This window comes from Capsella rubella, unplaced genomic scaffold (assembly GCF_000375325.1).
Source record: "Capsella rubella cultivar Monte Gargano unplaced genomic scaffold, Caprub1_0 scaffold_5, whole genome shotgun sequence".
NCBI classification, from domain to species: domain Eukaryota; kingdom Viridiplantae; phylum Streptophyta; class Magnoliopsida; order Brassicales; family Brassicaceae; genus Capsella; species Capsella rubella.
This window is the reverse complement of record NW_006238919.1, coordinates 5725320-5741983: the sequence shown is the minus strand read 5'-3', so window position 1 is coordinate 5741983 and position 16664 is coordinate 5725320. Positions and strand designations below refer to the sequence as shown.

Sequence of the window (16664 nt, the reverse complement as noted above, 5' to 3'; positions counted from 1 at the left end):
GTTAAAATGGCCAAAATGAAGAAAAATTGATAAAAACATGATTCAAAAGATAAGATATATGTTTGGGATTACAAAGAAGTTCAAAAAGAAGTTCAGAAAGAACAAACAACGGATGAAAGAGATAAAGGAAGAAGACGGAAAGTTGCGTTGGTTAATGTGATGGCTGAGTTATCGTACGGGAAACGAAGACGAAAGGTCGCGTTACGGCTGAGTTATCTGTAACCTATTGGGCTGAGATATCAGTAACCTTATACGGCTGAGTTATCAGTAACATAACATGAATATATTCCGTATGCTGAGTTATGTTACGGCTGAGTTATTATATTAAAGAAGACGAAAGGTCGCGTTTATGCAGTCCGTAGTCATCAAGAACCAATTTCACTAGCTTTTCGTGCGTTGTTTCCGCATCTATTTGCACAATTCTACAACCTCTATCGTCAGTGTTAAATACATATTTTTGTTTCTTTGCCCAGTTACCAGACACAACAATCACTGGAACCGGATGATCCATCACGGAAAATGAAGAACAGAAGTGAAAATGCAGAAAAGAAGTGAAGAACAGAAGTGAAAATGAAGAACATAAGTGAAAATGAAAAACAGAAGTGAAGTGAAGAACAGAAAATGAAGAACAGAGTGTAAGAAAAAACACGAGCTAATGCGGGACATTTCGTATTTCCCTCGTTTATGCTGACGTGGAATTGTGAATTTGAAGTCGTAAGTCAGCCACCAAACAACTTTGTAACTCAGCCAACGATAAATCAGCCATCAACACAAATTAAGTCAGCCACAACATGAAAAATATTTAAGTAATTACTAAAATGTTTTTTAAGATGCCAAATTCAGCCGTAACGTCAATAAGTCAGCCGTAACGTAAAATAAGTCAGCCGTAACTGGAGGCTATATTAGCAATAAATCTTTTGTCTATAAGTCAGCCGTAACATGGTTGAGTTTTCCGTTAAGTCAGCCAATTACGACTGAGTTATGTCTCTGAAACATAATTCAGCCGTAACGACATTTGATAACTCAGCCGTTATCGATAACTCAGCCACCCGGAGAAAGTTAAGTCAGCCGTGTCGATAACATAACTCAGCCAAACTTCTGATAACTCAACCATCGGACTATAACTCATCCGTAACGGCGGCTGAGTTATTAGCCGTTTTCTCATAACTTAACCAGATTTTTATAAGTCAGTCGTAACTGTTGGCTGAGTTATGATCCTAAGTCAACCATTGACCCGAAACTCAGCCGTTGTACCAGAACTCAGCCATAACGTGATATAACTCAGCCGTAACGTACGTTATGGCTGAGTTATTGGTGGCACGCGCCTTTTTGTCTGACGTGCCAGTGGCATTTTCCGTAATTAGTTTTTTCCGGTAACGTGTAAAAAGGGCACGCTGGTAATTAAAAAACATTTAAGGATAAAAAAAGTTTTGGATGGTTTGCGTCAATACATCTAAAATGTGGTATATCTAAGTAATTCTTTCTAATAAAATATAATACAGTTATTTTCTTACAAAGTGGTTGCTACGGAAAAGAAACTGATCCATGATTTAGACATACATGGCAACTCATTTTCAAGAGGAAACCACGACCACAACCACTTGGTTTTAAAATATAAAATTTGTTCACAAAAGTATATTAATCCAATCATTTATCACGAAGTAAACGAATTATATGTTGTCCAATTAAAGAAAGAAGGTAAAAGAGTTTTTGCATAGACAATTAAAAACATCACTTATAATAAAATAAAAAAAAATTGGTTAAAACATCATTTAAAATAAAACAGACGGAGTATATATGTTAGAAATTAGGAAAATTACAATAATCTACGTGAAACGGAATGAGTTTTTATCATTCCGGCTATTCATTAATTTCACTTAATTATTGTTCAAATCATTAAGGGCTTATTCTTATACCCCATGCAATTTTATATATTGGAGAAAAACATATGATTCCAAAAAGCTACCTACAAAAGCAAAACAAACGGAAAAATAATAAAATTACATTGCATGTCCACATGCACGTTGGTGTATATGCAATTATATTAGGTAAGAGATACCCTAGAATAATACTTTGATCAAAGTGGTCTCGAATGTGGTATTATTAAATGGCTCTAAGCCTTGGCAGCGAGTTTGGCGAGAACACCAACAGCGATAGAGTTGATGTAAGTACAAGGCTCAGTGTACACTGAGGTCCATCGCAAATCTTGGAAGTTGTCTTGACGGTCAGGTCCTCCCAAGATAGCTCCGGTAAGCTCGTTAGCGTTAGGCTGGTTCTTGTTGTACCATTGCACGAAGCTCATTGGGCAACTTAGCGGTGCGTTGGCTTCATGCATGGGAACTGATGCTCCTCTGTGATGGGCTTGCTTTGGTGGGTTTGGTCCGAACCCAACCATGTATGATCTTCCTCTTGGGTTATGTCCTAGTAAGTAGTCCATCTGTGACGTGAATACAAATAGATTAGGTTTTATATTCGAACACGTTATATGTCACAATGTGTTCTTTGTGTATGATTATAGCGACCTGTTTCTTAGCAAAAGCCATGAGGTGTGTTGAATCGAATTGTTTGCTTCCGCAAGTGATCTTTTGGTTGTGATGCTTAAGTATATCAGCGTAGGCTGAGAACAAGAATGCCGTGGAGGTGACATATTGACTGTTGGCTCCATCTCTCAAGTGAATCATACCACCTAAAATATTTTGAATCAATCTCAATATCAAGTGTTACAAATATATATATGTTATGTTAATGCATGGAGACACAAGACCTGGGGTAGTGAAGACTTGGTGGTAAGGACTGTCAGGGAGATTAGAACAGATAAAACTATCAGCTTGTTGTTTGTATAGGTCAAGTCCTTTTGTACCTTCAAAGATCCACTGCATTTACATATATTCCATAAATAAATCGATTTGGACCGGGAAAAAAAGTAAGACAAAACTTTGGATATATATGTGTGTGTGTGTGTGTGTGTTATTACCCTGACGATGAGGATCTGTGCACCAGCATACTTAAGGTCCCAGCTGAACTCAGCAACATAAGCACTAATGGCTTCGAATTTGAGGTAGCTAAGGTACATTTCCTTCCTTGTGGCCTTGTATAGCCATGTTGCCGCCCATATCAACTCATCCTTCAAATTATTTGTCAAAATCAATTACAAGATATGTGAGTTTTGATAATATGAGATAGAAGTTAGAGATGATATTTTACATTGTAACCGGAGTTAGAACAATAGAAGGGGCATTCTCCATCGTATGTACCCTTGTGGCTTTTGGCTAGCTTGAAAAGCTGAAATTGTAAGATATTGATCAAGTCTTTACTTTTTTTTTATATAAAGAGAGTCTAAAAAAATAGTTTTTATTTTGAAAATTAACAAAATGTTTATGTAAAAAAAATTTGCTAACTTAATAGGTTTACCAATTTGGCTTTGTTGAGGAGCCTGCGGGAATATTTGTGGTCGACATGGCGGAAAACGATGGAAGAAGCGGCGAATGCAGCTGCGGTTTCGGCCGCGATTTCTGTTCCAGGATTTTTATCGCTTATCTCCAACACCGTCCTTGGCGTTTGCATGTTCTCGGGCCTCGCCCAACACTGGTGGTCCGCGTTTGGATCACCAACCTATATGATCATATTCATAAGCAAAACCATTTTCACTTAATAAGATTGTACATTCATCTTTCTTGATGATGTAATTGCAAAATACCAAATTACATATATATAGGATTTTCCAACCTATATTATGTTGATGATGTAATTGCAAAATACCAAATTGATTATGAATGCATAACATCTTCAAAAATGTTAAGATAGATTATATTAGATTGAAACCTGAACATAGAGGCGGTTTTTACGACAAGAACATTTGATGAAATAATCCGTGCCCCAACGGATAGCGGCACGAGCGTTTTCGAGCTCTCCCGTGGCTCGTAGTTCTTTCTCGTAGGCAATGGTGGACCAAGCCAGCGTTGTGATCGTAAACGCCATTGGAAGACCATACTTAACATTGTCTCCTGCGTCATAGTACCCTCCGGACAAATCCACCTAGACAAACAAAATTATCTCATTATATTTCTTGTAACCAAACTATCATTTGATAATAAATATAACGAACCCAAAACTTACATTTGCGAGTTTGCCATCGTCGAGAGCCGAGTCACCTCTCCATTTAACCCTATTGTTAGGAGGGAGCTTGCCTGATCTTTGAGCCTCCAAGAAGATAAGGGATTTGGTTAAGGCTTCTTTGTAGTTTATGAATGTACCATTCACACTCACAATGCTTATGATTCCATAGAGACACAACAAAATGGCCCTAGTCGTCGCAACATTTCCTCTTCTTTCATTACCCATGATTTCAAACTTATGTTTTGTAGTAAAAAAAAAACAATTCAAACTCTTTATATAAGAGGTGAAAACAAGAAATGGAAACTGATTTTTTTTATTTTTTTTTTACTTTCTTTTTGTGAAGTTTTGCTTTTTGTTTCAACAAAAAACGAAAAACAGTGGCATGCTTTTCGTTTTTTCTTGTTTTTTTTTTGTTTTTTTTCTGGTTTTATTTATTTATAATATTGTGTTTTTTTTTTGTTTTCCCTTTCTTCTACCTAAGATTTTATATATGTTTAAGCTGGCGGGAACGATTAGGGAGAACTTATAATAGAGTTTTTATTAGAAGGTTAAGTATAGGTTTACTAATCTTGACTTAGTTATTCACATCCATTGGTCTTTAATTGTTTATGTCTTATTTTTATCCCTGATTTTTTCTAATTTTTAAGATCCTAAATAAAGATGATTGGATCCTTTCGTTTCTTTTGATTAATTTAGATCATACATTGTTCCTTCTTTGGATAATTGGATGGTTCGACGTAATTTAGTCTTTCGTTAGGAATTTTTTTCTAAAGAAAAGAACTATGAATAAACTTGAGACCTCCTAGTTTCATCTCAAATTATTAAAAACTTGTTTGTGAGAAACTATATATTATATCTTACACTCCTTTATAACTCTATTGATAATGTGTTGTATGATTTGGTGGATACTTGCATTATTATTAGGCTAATTATAGAGAATGATTTGAGATTTTTCATGTGTCCACATTAGTCAATTAAAATTTATTTTTGAATGATGTAACTTTAGCCTATTTATACTTATATCAAGATAGTCTATACTTAATAATATGCAGGTCTTTGAGATTTTCGGACCCCATAGATAAGGGTAAGGATATATTTAAATGATAACGTTTTAGTAAATTCAAATATCATAAATAAGTACAAATCATAACTATAAAATGGTAGAAAACAATCCCATCAATAATTAAAAAATAAAATAAATTAATATATTTCTCACATATTTATAGCCTTCCAAATTCCTATATTTTCTTTTTGCTCAAAATTTTATATAAAAACCTTAATATATGTTATTTTCTTTGTGCTATATATCCTCGTTGGTAATTACAAAATCGATGAATGATTGAACAAATTTTTTTTTTTATTTTTTGGTCAACAAAAAGTTATTATTTTTCTTTCTTGTAATACTTTTGCATCATCTCGCCACAAATACCAAAAGAATGAAAAATAAATTTTCTGTTTTTAAAAATATAACTATTATTTGATTTTTTTGGTTAATTATTTATGCTCATTTTTTATTTTCATCAAACTAGAAATTTATAATAATTAGAAGATAAGCAAATCTCGAGATTACATGAGAAACAAAACAAATACCGAAAATCATGCTGAATTCGGTGTTTCGCTAAAATATCGGTCGACTTATTGTATTCTGTAATGAAAAAGGAAGTCATTGCTAGTAGTAACGACTTATTACGATCCAAAGCAGGGAAAAGAAGATAAGAAGATTGGATGAAAAATCGAGGGTGGGAACCAAAACTCATCTACTTATGCTTTCCGTGGTCGCTAGGCGGTGGTTTATTAAGGGCTTTAGGAAAAGGCATAACTGCTCTTGTCGTATGAATTAATATTATGTAAAATTCTCCAAGAAAGAACGCCTCTTAACAAATTGAAGACTACAAAGATTAGTTATATTACTGTTGAAAAGATATGTAAACTCTTTATTACCACATTCAAAATAAACTCTACTATAACTCTTGAAACAAATTTTTGCTAATCGTTTTATTTATAAAGGAACAAATATAATTAGCTAAAACAAATCAAAATAATGTTCTTTTTATCATATATTTTTTGTCAATAACTTTATTAGATTAACTCAAATTAATTATTTAAATAAAAACAGAAAAATTACAAATATACAAAAGGACAGTACTATAATTGACTTTTACTAATACATTTTACGGTTATTTTTACATTTTTACCCCTATTAGGGCTCCAAATTACTTCTTTCTAAAGCAAAATGTGTTTTGTAATGGGCTAAAAAAGAGACACCATAAATGGGCATAAATAATTTTGATAGAGAAACCAAAAATGTGTAAAATGAGTAACGCCATATAGCAAGAAAGAAGTGAGTTGGCTTAGGATAAGTTCTAAACATATTTACAATACTTATCTTCTCCTCTCTTTGTAATTACAAAGATTTTTATTCCTTTATTTTCCTTATCGGAGAAAACAAGGAGATCACATTAGACACGGTTTCGGAAACTCATATATGTTATATATACAATCCCATATCTTCTCTTCTCTATGTATACAAAGATTTTTCACCTTTTCTATCGATTAAAGGATCATCATGAATAAGATCGCTAGAACATTCACGGCTGATGATCAAGATTTTGCTTTCTTGTCTTCGTCGTCGTCTTCTGAATCGATCGGGATGGACAGTGATGTGGATGATGAAGGTGGAGAGAATCATGAGGTTGAGTCTTCTTATAAAGGTCCTCTTGATATGATGGAGTCTCTTGAAGAAGTCTTGCCAATCAAGTAAGTGTTATGATTATTTTATAGAGTTTGTGTTCCGACCGAACATGGAACACGTGAGTTTTAGTTCTGTCTGAATCTTTATAATTGTTTTTGTCCGAACGTGGAACGTGTTTTGTCTGAATTTTTAATATTCGCTTCATTTTTTAGGAGAAGTATATCGAAATTTTACAAAGGGAAGTCGAAGTCGTTCATGAACTTAGCGGAGGCGGCGTCTTTTCCGGTGAAGGATTTAGCGAAACCGGAGAACGCTTATAGTCGTCGCCGGAGAAATCTTCTTAGTCACCGGGTATGTAGTCGTGGTGGGATCTCAAAGAAACATGTGAAGAGTGTTTTAACGGTGGCTGTGACGCCGATGAGTCAAGGAGGAGGAGAAGGAGACTCTTCTTCTTCTTCTAGCGGCGGTGATGATGACTCTACTCAGACGCCGATGCAGTATCGGAAGAATCACACGACGAAGCATAGGAAAGGGTGTTTTAGTAATTGTGTTCCCGTCGTTGTTGAGTCGCCGCGGTGCTTTGAGACGGCGGCGGGTAGGAACATCCCAAATATTATTTGTTAAAACTTTAATATTTAATATCTATCTTTTTTTTTTTATTAGACCTATTTATTTTCTTATGTTATTGAGGGATTTTGTTACAAATTTTGATATTATTATAATGTTACATCTCAGCTTTAATTATATTTATTAAGATGAATTCACTTATTCACCCGTGATATGGCAATTTGAGTGTGGAAAACAAATATTTGAAGCATATTATATCCTTGGGCTTTTGTATTAAAAAGAATCATTTATATGTAGTCAACAAAATTAAATGAGTTAAAGTGCAGCCAAAAATAATAATTAATGTTTAAGATTTGTTTTTTTTTTTTCTTATTCTTATCATGCTCCAAAGCGTGAAGCCCACGGTTACAATTTCTTACAAAGTTCTCTCTAAACAAATCATTAATTATGTAGTCAACATAAACTAAGTTATGTTTTATTAGATATCTCACGTCGATGGTGGAATTGATTCTTAGATAGTATATATGTGATACCATATTAGTAATGTGGCATAACTAATCCCAAAAGCTAGTTCAAGGGAGAAGTGTTGCCACATTACATATATAATACTCAAGGATTCACAATCCCAACCGATGTGGGATTTTCTAATATGTTGAAAGAAATTATAAAAAAAATACTCAATCAATAACGAAATACTATATGCTCAAATGAGATAATATTATACGATTTAAATTAAATATGAAAGTTTTGAAGTGTTCTCTAGAATCACTTGGTGTTAGGTTCTAAGCAGAAACTTTTACATTTCAAGACAAAAGCAAGAAGGATGAGGATAGCAAGAAGACCACCAAAGGAGCCACAAAGCCTGTGAATCCAGTAAGGATCAAACCTGGTCAAGCTCTGGTCACTATATAGAGACAAAGCAATGGCCAAGATCAACAATAGCAGAACCACAGAGAGCGTAAACACAAAGCTCAAGGATTCATCTTCGGGTTCTTCATCTTCTTCTGATGAACTGTCTATGTAGAGCGGTGAGAGCACAGCTAGTACCGATAAGCTGATGGCTAAAAACTTCTTGGATATTGTAAACCTCGATCCTATTTCCATCAAGAAACCTAGAGAACCTTGTCTTCCTAATTCTTGTTTGTTGCTCAAGAAACCAAGAGAACCAAGAAACCAAGAGAACCTTGTCTTCCTAATTCTTGTTTATAAATCACTTTACAATGTCATTCTTGGGAAGGACTAGACTAAGTGTACGAGAAATTTGCTGAGGGAATTGAAGATATGTGTGAATAGAACAGTTTGGCTCAAACACAAGATAGTCTTGTAAATAAAGTATACGTATCTGACTGGTTTAGTGAGAACCTAACATACGTTTATGGTGTGAACCACTCAACATTAACAACTATACTTTAGGATCAGATGCTTCTTCACTTTATGTCTCTTTTTATTCTGTTGAGGTCTATAAAGATTAGTGAAGATACAGTAACTCTTTTACTTCTTTTTTATATACTCATTGCTTTTTTTCATTTTCATCATGTGCTTATGAAAATAAAAAAATCAGAAAAATTCGATTAGTAGATAAAAGTAACAAAAGTGCAATGAGACAAATAAGAGTTATGTTGGGCTTTTAATGGGCCTATATGTGCTTCATCTAGAAGGCTACAATTTCGAGGAGACAAAATCTCTGATTGACCATAAAGAAAGTTTTCTATATAATTTCATGATGAAAAACAATACAACATGAATTTGGATCGTTACATACAAAAATTAAAGGTAATTACCCTAATTAACAGATCAAGTTAGAGTTTAAAAGAAAGATTAAAACCATAATTAACGATACTTAATCAATCAAGCTAAGACTTGGGAGAAATTGATTTCTTCTTCATTGATAAATCCACTGATATCGATCATCAACTCTTCTTCTTCTTCGGTTAATCAATGATCTGGAAGTGGAACCTGAAGGTTGTTGTTGTCGTTGTTAAGACAAAACACATTGTCCCAGAAGCTTTGATCCTCATTGGTTATGGACTCTGTTTCTTGGAACAGACTCATTCAGTTACTCTCTGTTTCCCATAAAGAGTCAACAAAATCGAGATCATCCTTCACCACCAAGTAACGTGATTGATCTAATGATGAAGACTCACAAAATCTAGGGTTTTGATCATCAGTATAACAAGTAGCTTGTGAAGAAGATTCGTCACAGATCTTCTCGAGGGAACAAGATGGAGACGAGAAATTAGGGTTTTGGTCGAGAGAAGAGGAGCTAGGGTTTTGATCGGAATCAGAAAGAGATTGTGATTTTTCTTGTTTCTCAAGAAAAGCCATGAGATACTTCTTCGTTCTCATCATACGATCTTCGATCACGTTTAACTCAGAGAGATCGTCACAATAACGGTAGAGATCAGGAGCTTCCCACCAAAACCCTAGCTTGGATTGGGGGTTACTAGTAACCTTAGGAGGAGACTTGCCGCTGAAGTAACAATCAGCAATTACAGAAGCAGGAGAGTAGCCGGAGAAGGAGTAAACAACGTCGGAGTTCTCAGCCGGAGAAGTAACGAAGACGGCGACGTTGGCTCCGGAGAGAAGACAGAGATTAGCCGCTTTGGAGAAGAGAGTTTGACGGCGTTTGCTACAAGCCACCGAGCGTTGTTGTTTAGTGTCGCGTTTCTTAATCTCGATCTTTCGCTTTGTTCCTCTTCTCATCTGATCAGATACGTTTGACGACATTATTAGGGTTTTTTGTTTACCTTACAGAGATGATAAGAGAGAGAGAGAGATTAAAAGATAGAGAGAAACAGAGTGAAGAGAAAAGAGTAGAACAAAGTCATAATTATAGATTAGATTTCCTAATTCATGACTGAGTCAAACTTATAACTTTTCGTTTTTTTGTTTTTCCTCTTTCTCATATAATCAGACTTATGTGTATATTCAGACTTATGGTTTATATATACTTAAGCTGATGATATAAATATATAACTTTCCCTAATAAATTACTGTCATATTTTTTTTTCTTTCAAAACTTATGTATATCTATTGGAGATTTTAAAAATTGCTTAATTTTTTGAGAATTTTTGAGAAATACCCCTTTTGGTGTACCCCTTTTTAAAAATACCCCTCTTTCTATTCATTTTCAAAAATATCCTTTTTCAAATATGAAAAATTATAAACTTTTATATGATTGATAAGGTACATCAAGATCATCATTACTACTGGAAGACTAAATCCAAATATTTAGAAGGTTTTAAAAGGTTCTAAACGGCATTTATATGTTTTTTATAAGGTTTTTAAAAGGTTTACACAGTTTTTATAAGCTTTTTATATGATTTTTAAAAGGTATTTATACGGTACTTATAAAATATATATATAAATTTACACACATGTAAATATAATTTGTGTCTATAAATATAAGTTTATACATATTTTTTGATAAATTTCAATTTTTATTGTGACTTTTTGATAAAATTAAAAAGAGGGGTATTTTTAAAAAGTGGTATTGGAAAAGGGCTATTTTTGAAATTCCCCCTAATTTTTTTAATAAATGGTATTTCCTCTAATTAATAAATTTTGATTTTGAGAAATGATAATACCTCACTGAAAATAAAATTACAAAATATTTTTTTTCTATGTAAGAATTAATAGATGTTTTAAAAATCGACAATTAGCAAGATAAAATAAATTAAAAAAAAAAACTCCGAATTTTTGGTGACCAATAACATGCATGATAAACCGGGGATGTCAAGTTGGTTATTGGTTAAACCAAACCAAATCATTCCATATCCATATAGATTTAAAATATAATATATAATAGATAATGAATGAGTCAATCCAATTCATTTAGCAAATAGTTTGGATAAATCCATAACTCATTTTAATTATTGAATTAGTGGAATAAATGAGTTGATCCATTTAATAATTTTCTTATAATTTAAATAAAAATTGCATTTTTTTCTCCCCTAAACTTCAAAACTATATATATATATATATTTTTTTTTTTTTGAAAATAATGTTAAATTTATATTCAAGAAAAAATAGCGTTTGTACAACTAGTGCAGCGGGAGATTAAAAAAACTTTGATATTTCTAGAAACCAAAAACATTTAGCCAATTAAACTCTTGAAGCGAACCAAAGTTTCAATCCGTCGTCATATCGCCTATCTCCCACGTGTTTGATCGAGGAGAGACGATTCCGCATTTGTTTGCTTATTGAGTCAATGAGTCGAGCAGCGGTGCTAGGGGCCTCACCGTGGCGACGTCCGTTCCGTTCTCTCCAGATAGTATATATCACAGTGTGGAATAAGTACCTCGCCATGAAGCTCTCCAGCCGGTTGTGCCAATGTCCACTCACCGTATTGAGCAATCCTTGCCAGTTTGTTGAGTACTTTGATTTATAAATATTCTTCGTTGTGGCCTCCCAAACCTCTGATGTAAACACACAAGAAAAGAACAGGTGGTCTCGTGTTTCGAGAGCACTGTGGCAGAAATCACAGCTACCCGTCAAGCCATTAGACCAAACCTGAAGCCGATCACCCGTCGAGAGCCTGTTGCGTACAGCCAGCCATACACAAAAGGAGAAATTTGGTGTTTCATGAGTAAACCAAACCCCCTTGTACCATGGGACCGCAGCAGCTCCAGCCCGAGTTAAATTCCAAGTGTCCTTTGTCGAGAACTTGGGGGTATAGATATCACCTTCAAAACTATAGCCTATAGAGATGCAACAAAGCATAAATATATTTTGATTGGATAAAAATCAAGATATATAACTAAACAAAAAATTAAATCTTACCATAAGAATATATAATAATTATGAGAGATATAATAATATCATAAGATTTCTCCTTCACTAGTCAATGAGCTAATTAGAGTAAGTTTTCTCACCATTTCAATTAGAAGTGTTCTTCTAATGACATAATTGCAGCGACATGCATTTGTTAAAAAATGTAACTAATTTCATCATATAACTCTTCTCTATAGCTGCTAAACTCACAATAGCTCCATAAAATAAGACTCTCTCACTCCAACCAAACAAGTAAACAATGTCGCTCTCCTGAAAACTAGGCAATTAACTAGAAAATATACTAATTAATGTTCTTTCTCCACATAATTTTCTTCAACGCTATTAGATTCCATCAAATAATAATCATCTCGCCGTTTGTATCAACAATTTATATGAGAAGATATTACAACGAATCCAAGCAAAGTAAATCGATTGATAAATAATATTCTTTTACCTTCATCATCAACCTTGTAACTATGAATTCAAAAACATGTACAAAGCTTGGACGTTACTAGAAAGAAGTTGACTATGATATTTATCTATCACATGAGATCAAATAATAAAGGAAGATTCAGAAGCTATCATGGTCATTGATATGCTTAGAGCGTCCATTGCCATATACATTAATGCGCCGGATTTGTTTTTGCTTTCTTTCTAATAATGCAAAATATTCATCTTATTAGCTATATTTTAGTAGAATTTGTAGCTCAGTTGGTAATTAAGCTCCTTGTATGACATCTTGGTCACAAGTTTGAATATGTGATTGTACACGTTATGATGTTTACTTTATTTTCTCACATTTTTATTATATGTTTTTTATTTTACTTAAATAAAATTATATGCCTTCAGTTCTATTTTATTTTTCTATCTTGAATTTAACTTAAAAAAATAATTTATATTGTTTAATTGCGTACTATGAATAAGTTTAATTGAAAAATATTAGTAAAATTAGTGAATGAATAAAGATTAAAAGATATATTTTTTAGTTAATTTATTATTTCTAAAACGAACTGTGGGATTTGCGTTGTCTTACCACTGCCCGTTTCACCCACTAGTATGACAATCTGATTTTCATTCAAAGCTTGGATAAACTCTTTTTTGTGTACCCATACTGGTAGGTTCCTACGTTCCTCTTGTATTTTGAAATACCTGGTAGAATTCACCAATATCGATTCTCTTCAAAAATTTAAAAATATAATTAAAAAGTTAGTAAATCCAGTGTATTTGCAATCATCTATAACCCAAAAAAACATATTTTCCTTTTTGAGAGAGTATTTGGAAATTTTCCTTTTTCTGGATAATTAACATAACTGATATTTTAAATGGTTTTAGGAAAAATTCATATTAGAATTTGAATTTTCATCAAATAGTTTAAATATTTTTTTACTAAAAAAGTTCATGGTTTAAAATATTTTTCACCATTTAGAATTTGAATTTTGTTATTTTTTGGTTAGTGTGGTTATTCTAATAAAATTAGCATGTAACTAAACAATAACATTATTCGGATAAAATTATTCGAATGTAACCAAACAAAAAATAGTTCGGTTATTTATCAATTCGTCTTGATTATATCCAAACCGATTCGAAAATCATGGTTTGAAATGTCCAAGCAAAGTTGCGATTAAAGTACTTCGGGTGGATATCAAAAATCAAAATAGTAAAAAATTTTGTCATATTTTTTTGGAGAAATATCCTAAAAAAAAAAACTTTTAAAACAGATCCATCATATAATTCTACCCAAGTCAAGCATAAGTAATTTTAATGGACTAAATAAATTTTGCTTATAATAAAAAAGAGATTTTTGAAATTTGGGCAGGTCAGTTGACCTCCCCTTTCATATACATAAGTCCGCCCCTGCTAACACACTACCAAATATACTATAACAATAAAATCAAATTTAAACAAAAAATATTGGCATTACGATTATCAAAAATATAGTTAACTTCATTCATGATATATAAGTTGTTAGTAATTGGCCTAAATTAGTAAAAAAAATTAAGTTGCAAACCTAAAAAACAAAAACCAGAATGTTTTTTTTGGTCAAAATTTAAAAAGTGGTTTTGAAGGGCAAAATCGTCAATTTAAATATATCTATCTGTATAGCTCTCTGTGTGGAAGAATCTCTCATTTTATAAAGAAAAACAATTTCACTCTTTCTCACGCGCTTCAAACTTTTCTCAGAAACTAACAAAAATTTTCTCGAGAAAAAAAAATCTAAAGAACAAAAATGGCGGATCAGCTTACCGATGACCAGATCTCAGAGTTCAAGGAAGCTTTCAGCCTATTCGACAAGGACGGAGATGGTCTCTTCTTCTTCTTCTTCTTCTTCGTATCTCAGATCTCTTCTTCGTTTCGTTTTTTTTTTTCTTGCTTCTTCGTCGTTTTCGTGGTTCTTAGCATTTGTTAGAATCTGTATCTGATCCTGAATTGAATGTGATTTAGAGGACGATCTCTGTTTTGATTAGCTTCAGTATTTGCTTGTTTGCTCAAATCTCGAACGCGTTCTAGGGTTGCTTATGGCTGTTGATTTCAAATCGTGACATTGGAGATCGTTGTCTTGTTGTTTCTTTTGTGATTTGCTCTGATTCTGAACCAATCCTGTGATTGATTAATCTTGCTAATTTTGGATATATACGATGAGGCTACTCACATAATTTAGTGGTTATTTGAGTTTGAATTTCAAATTGAATCAGGTAGGTTAGATTTGATCTGTATATGGTTTCTATTCGAATCGGTCTAAGGAAGAAGAAGTTTATATAGTATCCATCTATGTTGTTGTGAATTACATTAGTAGAGAACTTGCATTAGTCTTAGCATGGTGTATATCTTGTGGTGCTTATTGGTCTTGGCATCATTCTTAGAACATGGTGCATCTTGTGGCCTTTGATTAGAATGAGGCTTGAAATGTTTCTTGGTGGATTGTATGCAAGAAGTTTCATTGTTAACTTTGTACACTTTTTTTCGAACTATCGGTTTTGCTTGTGGGTATCTTCATCTGTTAAACTGATAGATAGAGTTATATGATTCTGTTGAATAGTGGAATAAGAGTACTGTACAAAGAGCATTTTTTTTAGTTGTGGAGTTATTTGGGATATTGACACATTACTTGTATGAAGTTATATTTGGTTTGTTCTACTCCCTGATCTTGTTAAATCTTGACCATATTAGAACACAGAAACTGATGCTTGGAACTTTTGCACTCTGAAATCTGAAGTTGGCTTCAATATTGGGTTGGTTTTGCAGGTTGTATCACCACTAAGGAGCTTGGGACAGTGATGAGATCACTTGGGCAGAACCCAACAGAAGCTGAGCTCCAGGACATGATCAACGAAGTTGATGCAGACGGGAACGGGACAATAGATTTCCCAGAGTTCCTTAACCTTATGGCACGGAAGATGAAAGACACAGATTCAGAAGAGGAGCTTAAGGAAGCATTCAGAGTTTTCGACAAGGACCAGAACGGTTTCATCTCCGCGGCTGAACTCCGCCATGTGATGACAAATCTTGGGGAGAAACTTACGGATGAGGAAGTCGATGAGATGATCAGAGAAGCTGATGTCGATGGTGATGGTCAGATCAACTACGAAGAGTTCGTTAAAGTCATGATGGCAAAGTGAGATTCTTCTTATCCCTCAAAAATCCCCAAGTCTGTTTTTTTTGTTCTTCTTCTTCAAATCTTTAAAACTGAGAAAAGCAATTTATTGAACAAACGATACAGACAGATAAAGATTTGCTTCATTGTTTGTTTTGTTGTTTGGTCGTAATTTTTTTTGGTTTGCTTCTTCTTTACTTTGATTGCTTCCTTATTCGCTTCTTTGGTTTTGTTATGTGTCTGTGAAGTTTGAACTCATAATTTGCTCTGCTTTAGTCTCTTGACCATTTGATGTTGTTCTATGTTTTCTTTTTTTTTTAACTTTCGTGCTCTCTAAATTATTGCAGTTCATTAGAGATGGACTAATTTTTATCAACTGTAATTATGGGAGGGAGAAAAAAAAATTCTAACACAATATGGCAAAATCCAAGTTTAAAATTTGCTTCTGTTGATGATGGAATCTCAGTATCACATCATCTAAAGTAGAAAATTAATTTAACCACTTAGAAGTTTTTCCCCATTTAACTATTACATTAGCTATTGAATTTGATATTTGGATTTTTATATAATACATCTATAGAATAGTTTATATGATTTTTAGAAAAATATTATATTTATTTGTTTTGATTTTTATTTACATCAATTTTATGTTGATTATTGATATAAATACTTCTTTAGTTTTTTTTTTTCTACTTTAAAACTAAAATATTTAAATATTTTGTAGGTTTTATGTTTATATACTTTAATCATTTTCCTAGTTTTTTTTTCTCATATTTTATGCAAACAAATTTTATAATACAAGTTTTTCTGAAATCACTTTATATAGTCAAAAGTCTTTTATAAAATGAAAGTATAATAAGGTTGAATTATAGCTCTTCTATGTTTTGGTGAAGAACTAAAGAAACAAAAAAAAAACATATTGGC

General features: G+C 33.0%; 4 protein-coding genes across 5 annotated transcripts; 2 read left to right on the top strand and 2 right to left on the bottom strand.

Moving 5' to 3' along the window:
* Positions 1–1836: 1836 nt before the first annotated feature.
* On the bottom strand, positions 1837–4486 carry LOC17886830 (endoglucanase 16). Of its 2 annotated transcripts, XM_023783007.1 has the most exons (9): positions 4117–4486; positions 3823–4035; positions 3412–3612; positions 3205–3282; positions 2975–3124; positions 2765–2873; positions 2523–2686; positions 2073–2437; positions 1837–1966 (listed from the first exon to the last, which is right to left on the bottom strand). In XM_023783007.1, the coding sequence occupies exons 1-8, from the start codon at positions 4339–4341 to the stop codon at positions 2114–2116; spliced, it is 1464 nt and encodes a 487-aa protein (XP_023638775.1). In that variant the 5' UTR covers positions 4342–4486; the 3' UTR covers positions 1837–1966; positions 2073–2113. The 2 variants fall into 2 exon arrangements, with proteins under 2 accessions (XP_023638775.1, XP_006290429.1); XM_006290367.2 differs by having other exon boundaries at positions 1837–2437.
* A 2025-nt stretch (positions 4487–6511) lies between these two features.
* Positions 6512–8639, top strand: LOC17886976. The gene is given in 5 exon segments (XM_023783264.1): positions 6512–6873; positions 7021–7349; positions 8166–8254; positions 8257–8333; positions 8402–8639. Coding segments are annotated over 5 exon segments (903 nt in total). The 5' UTR covers positions 6512–6682; the 3' UTR covers positions 8619–8639.
* A 584-nt stretch (positions 8640–9223) lies between these two features.
* LOC17887044 (agamous-like MADS-box protein AGL97) lies at positions 9224–10102 on the bottom strand. The gene is given in 1 exon segment (XM_023783112.1): positions 9224–10102. A coding segment is annotated over 1 exon segment (879 nt).
* A 4185-nt stretch (positions 10103–14287) lies between these two features.
* LOC17885257 (calmodulin-7) lies at positions 14288–16030 on the top strand. Its single transcript, XM_023783374.1, has 2 exons — positions 14288–14451; positions 15392–16030. Exons 1-2 carry the CDS (start codon positions 14376–14378, stop codon positions 15763–15765), a joined length of 450 nt encoding a protein of 149 aa, XP_023639142.1. The 5' UTR covers positions 14288–14375; the 3' UTR covers positions 15766–16030.
* Positions 16031–16664: the final 634 nt, after the last annotated feature.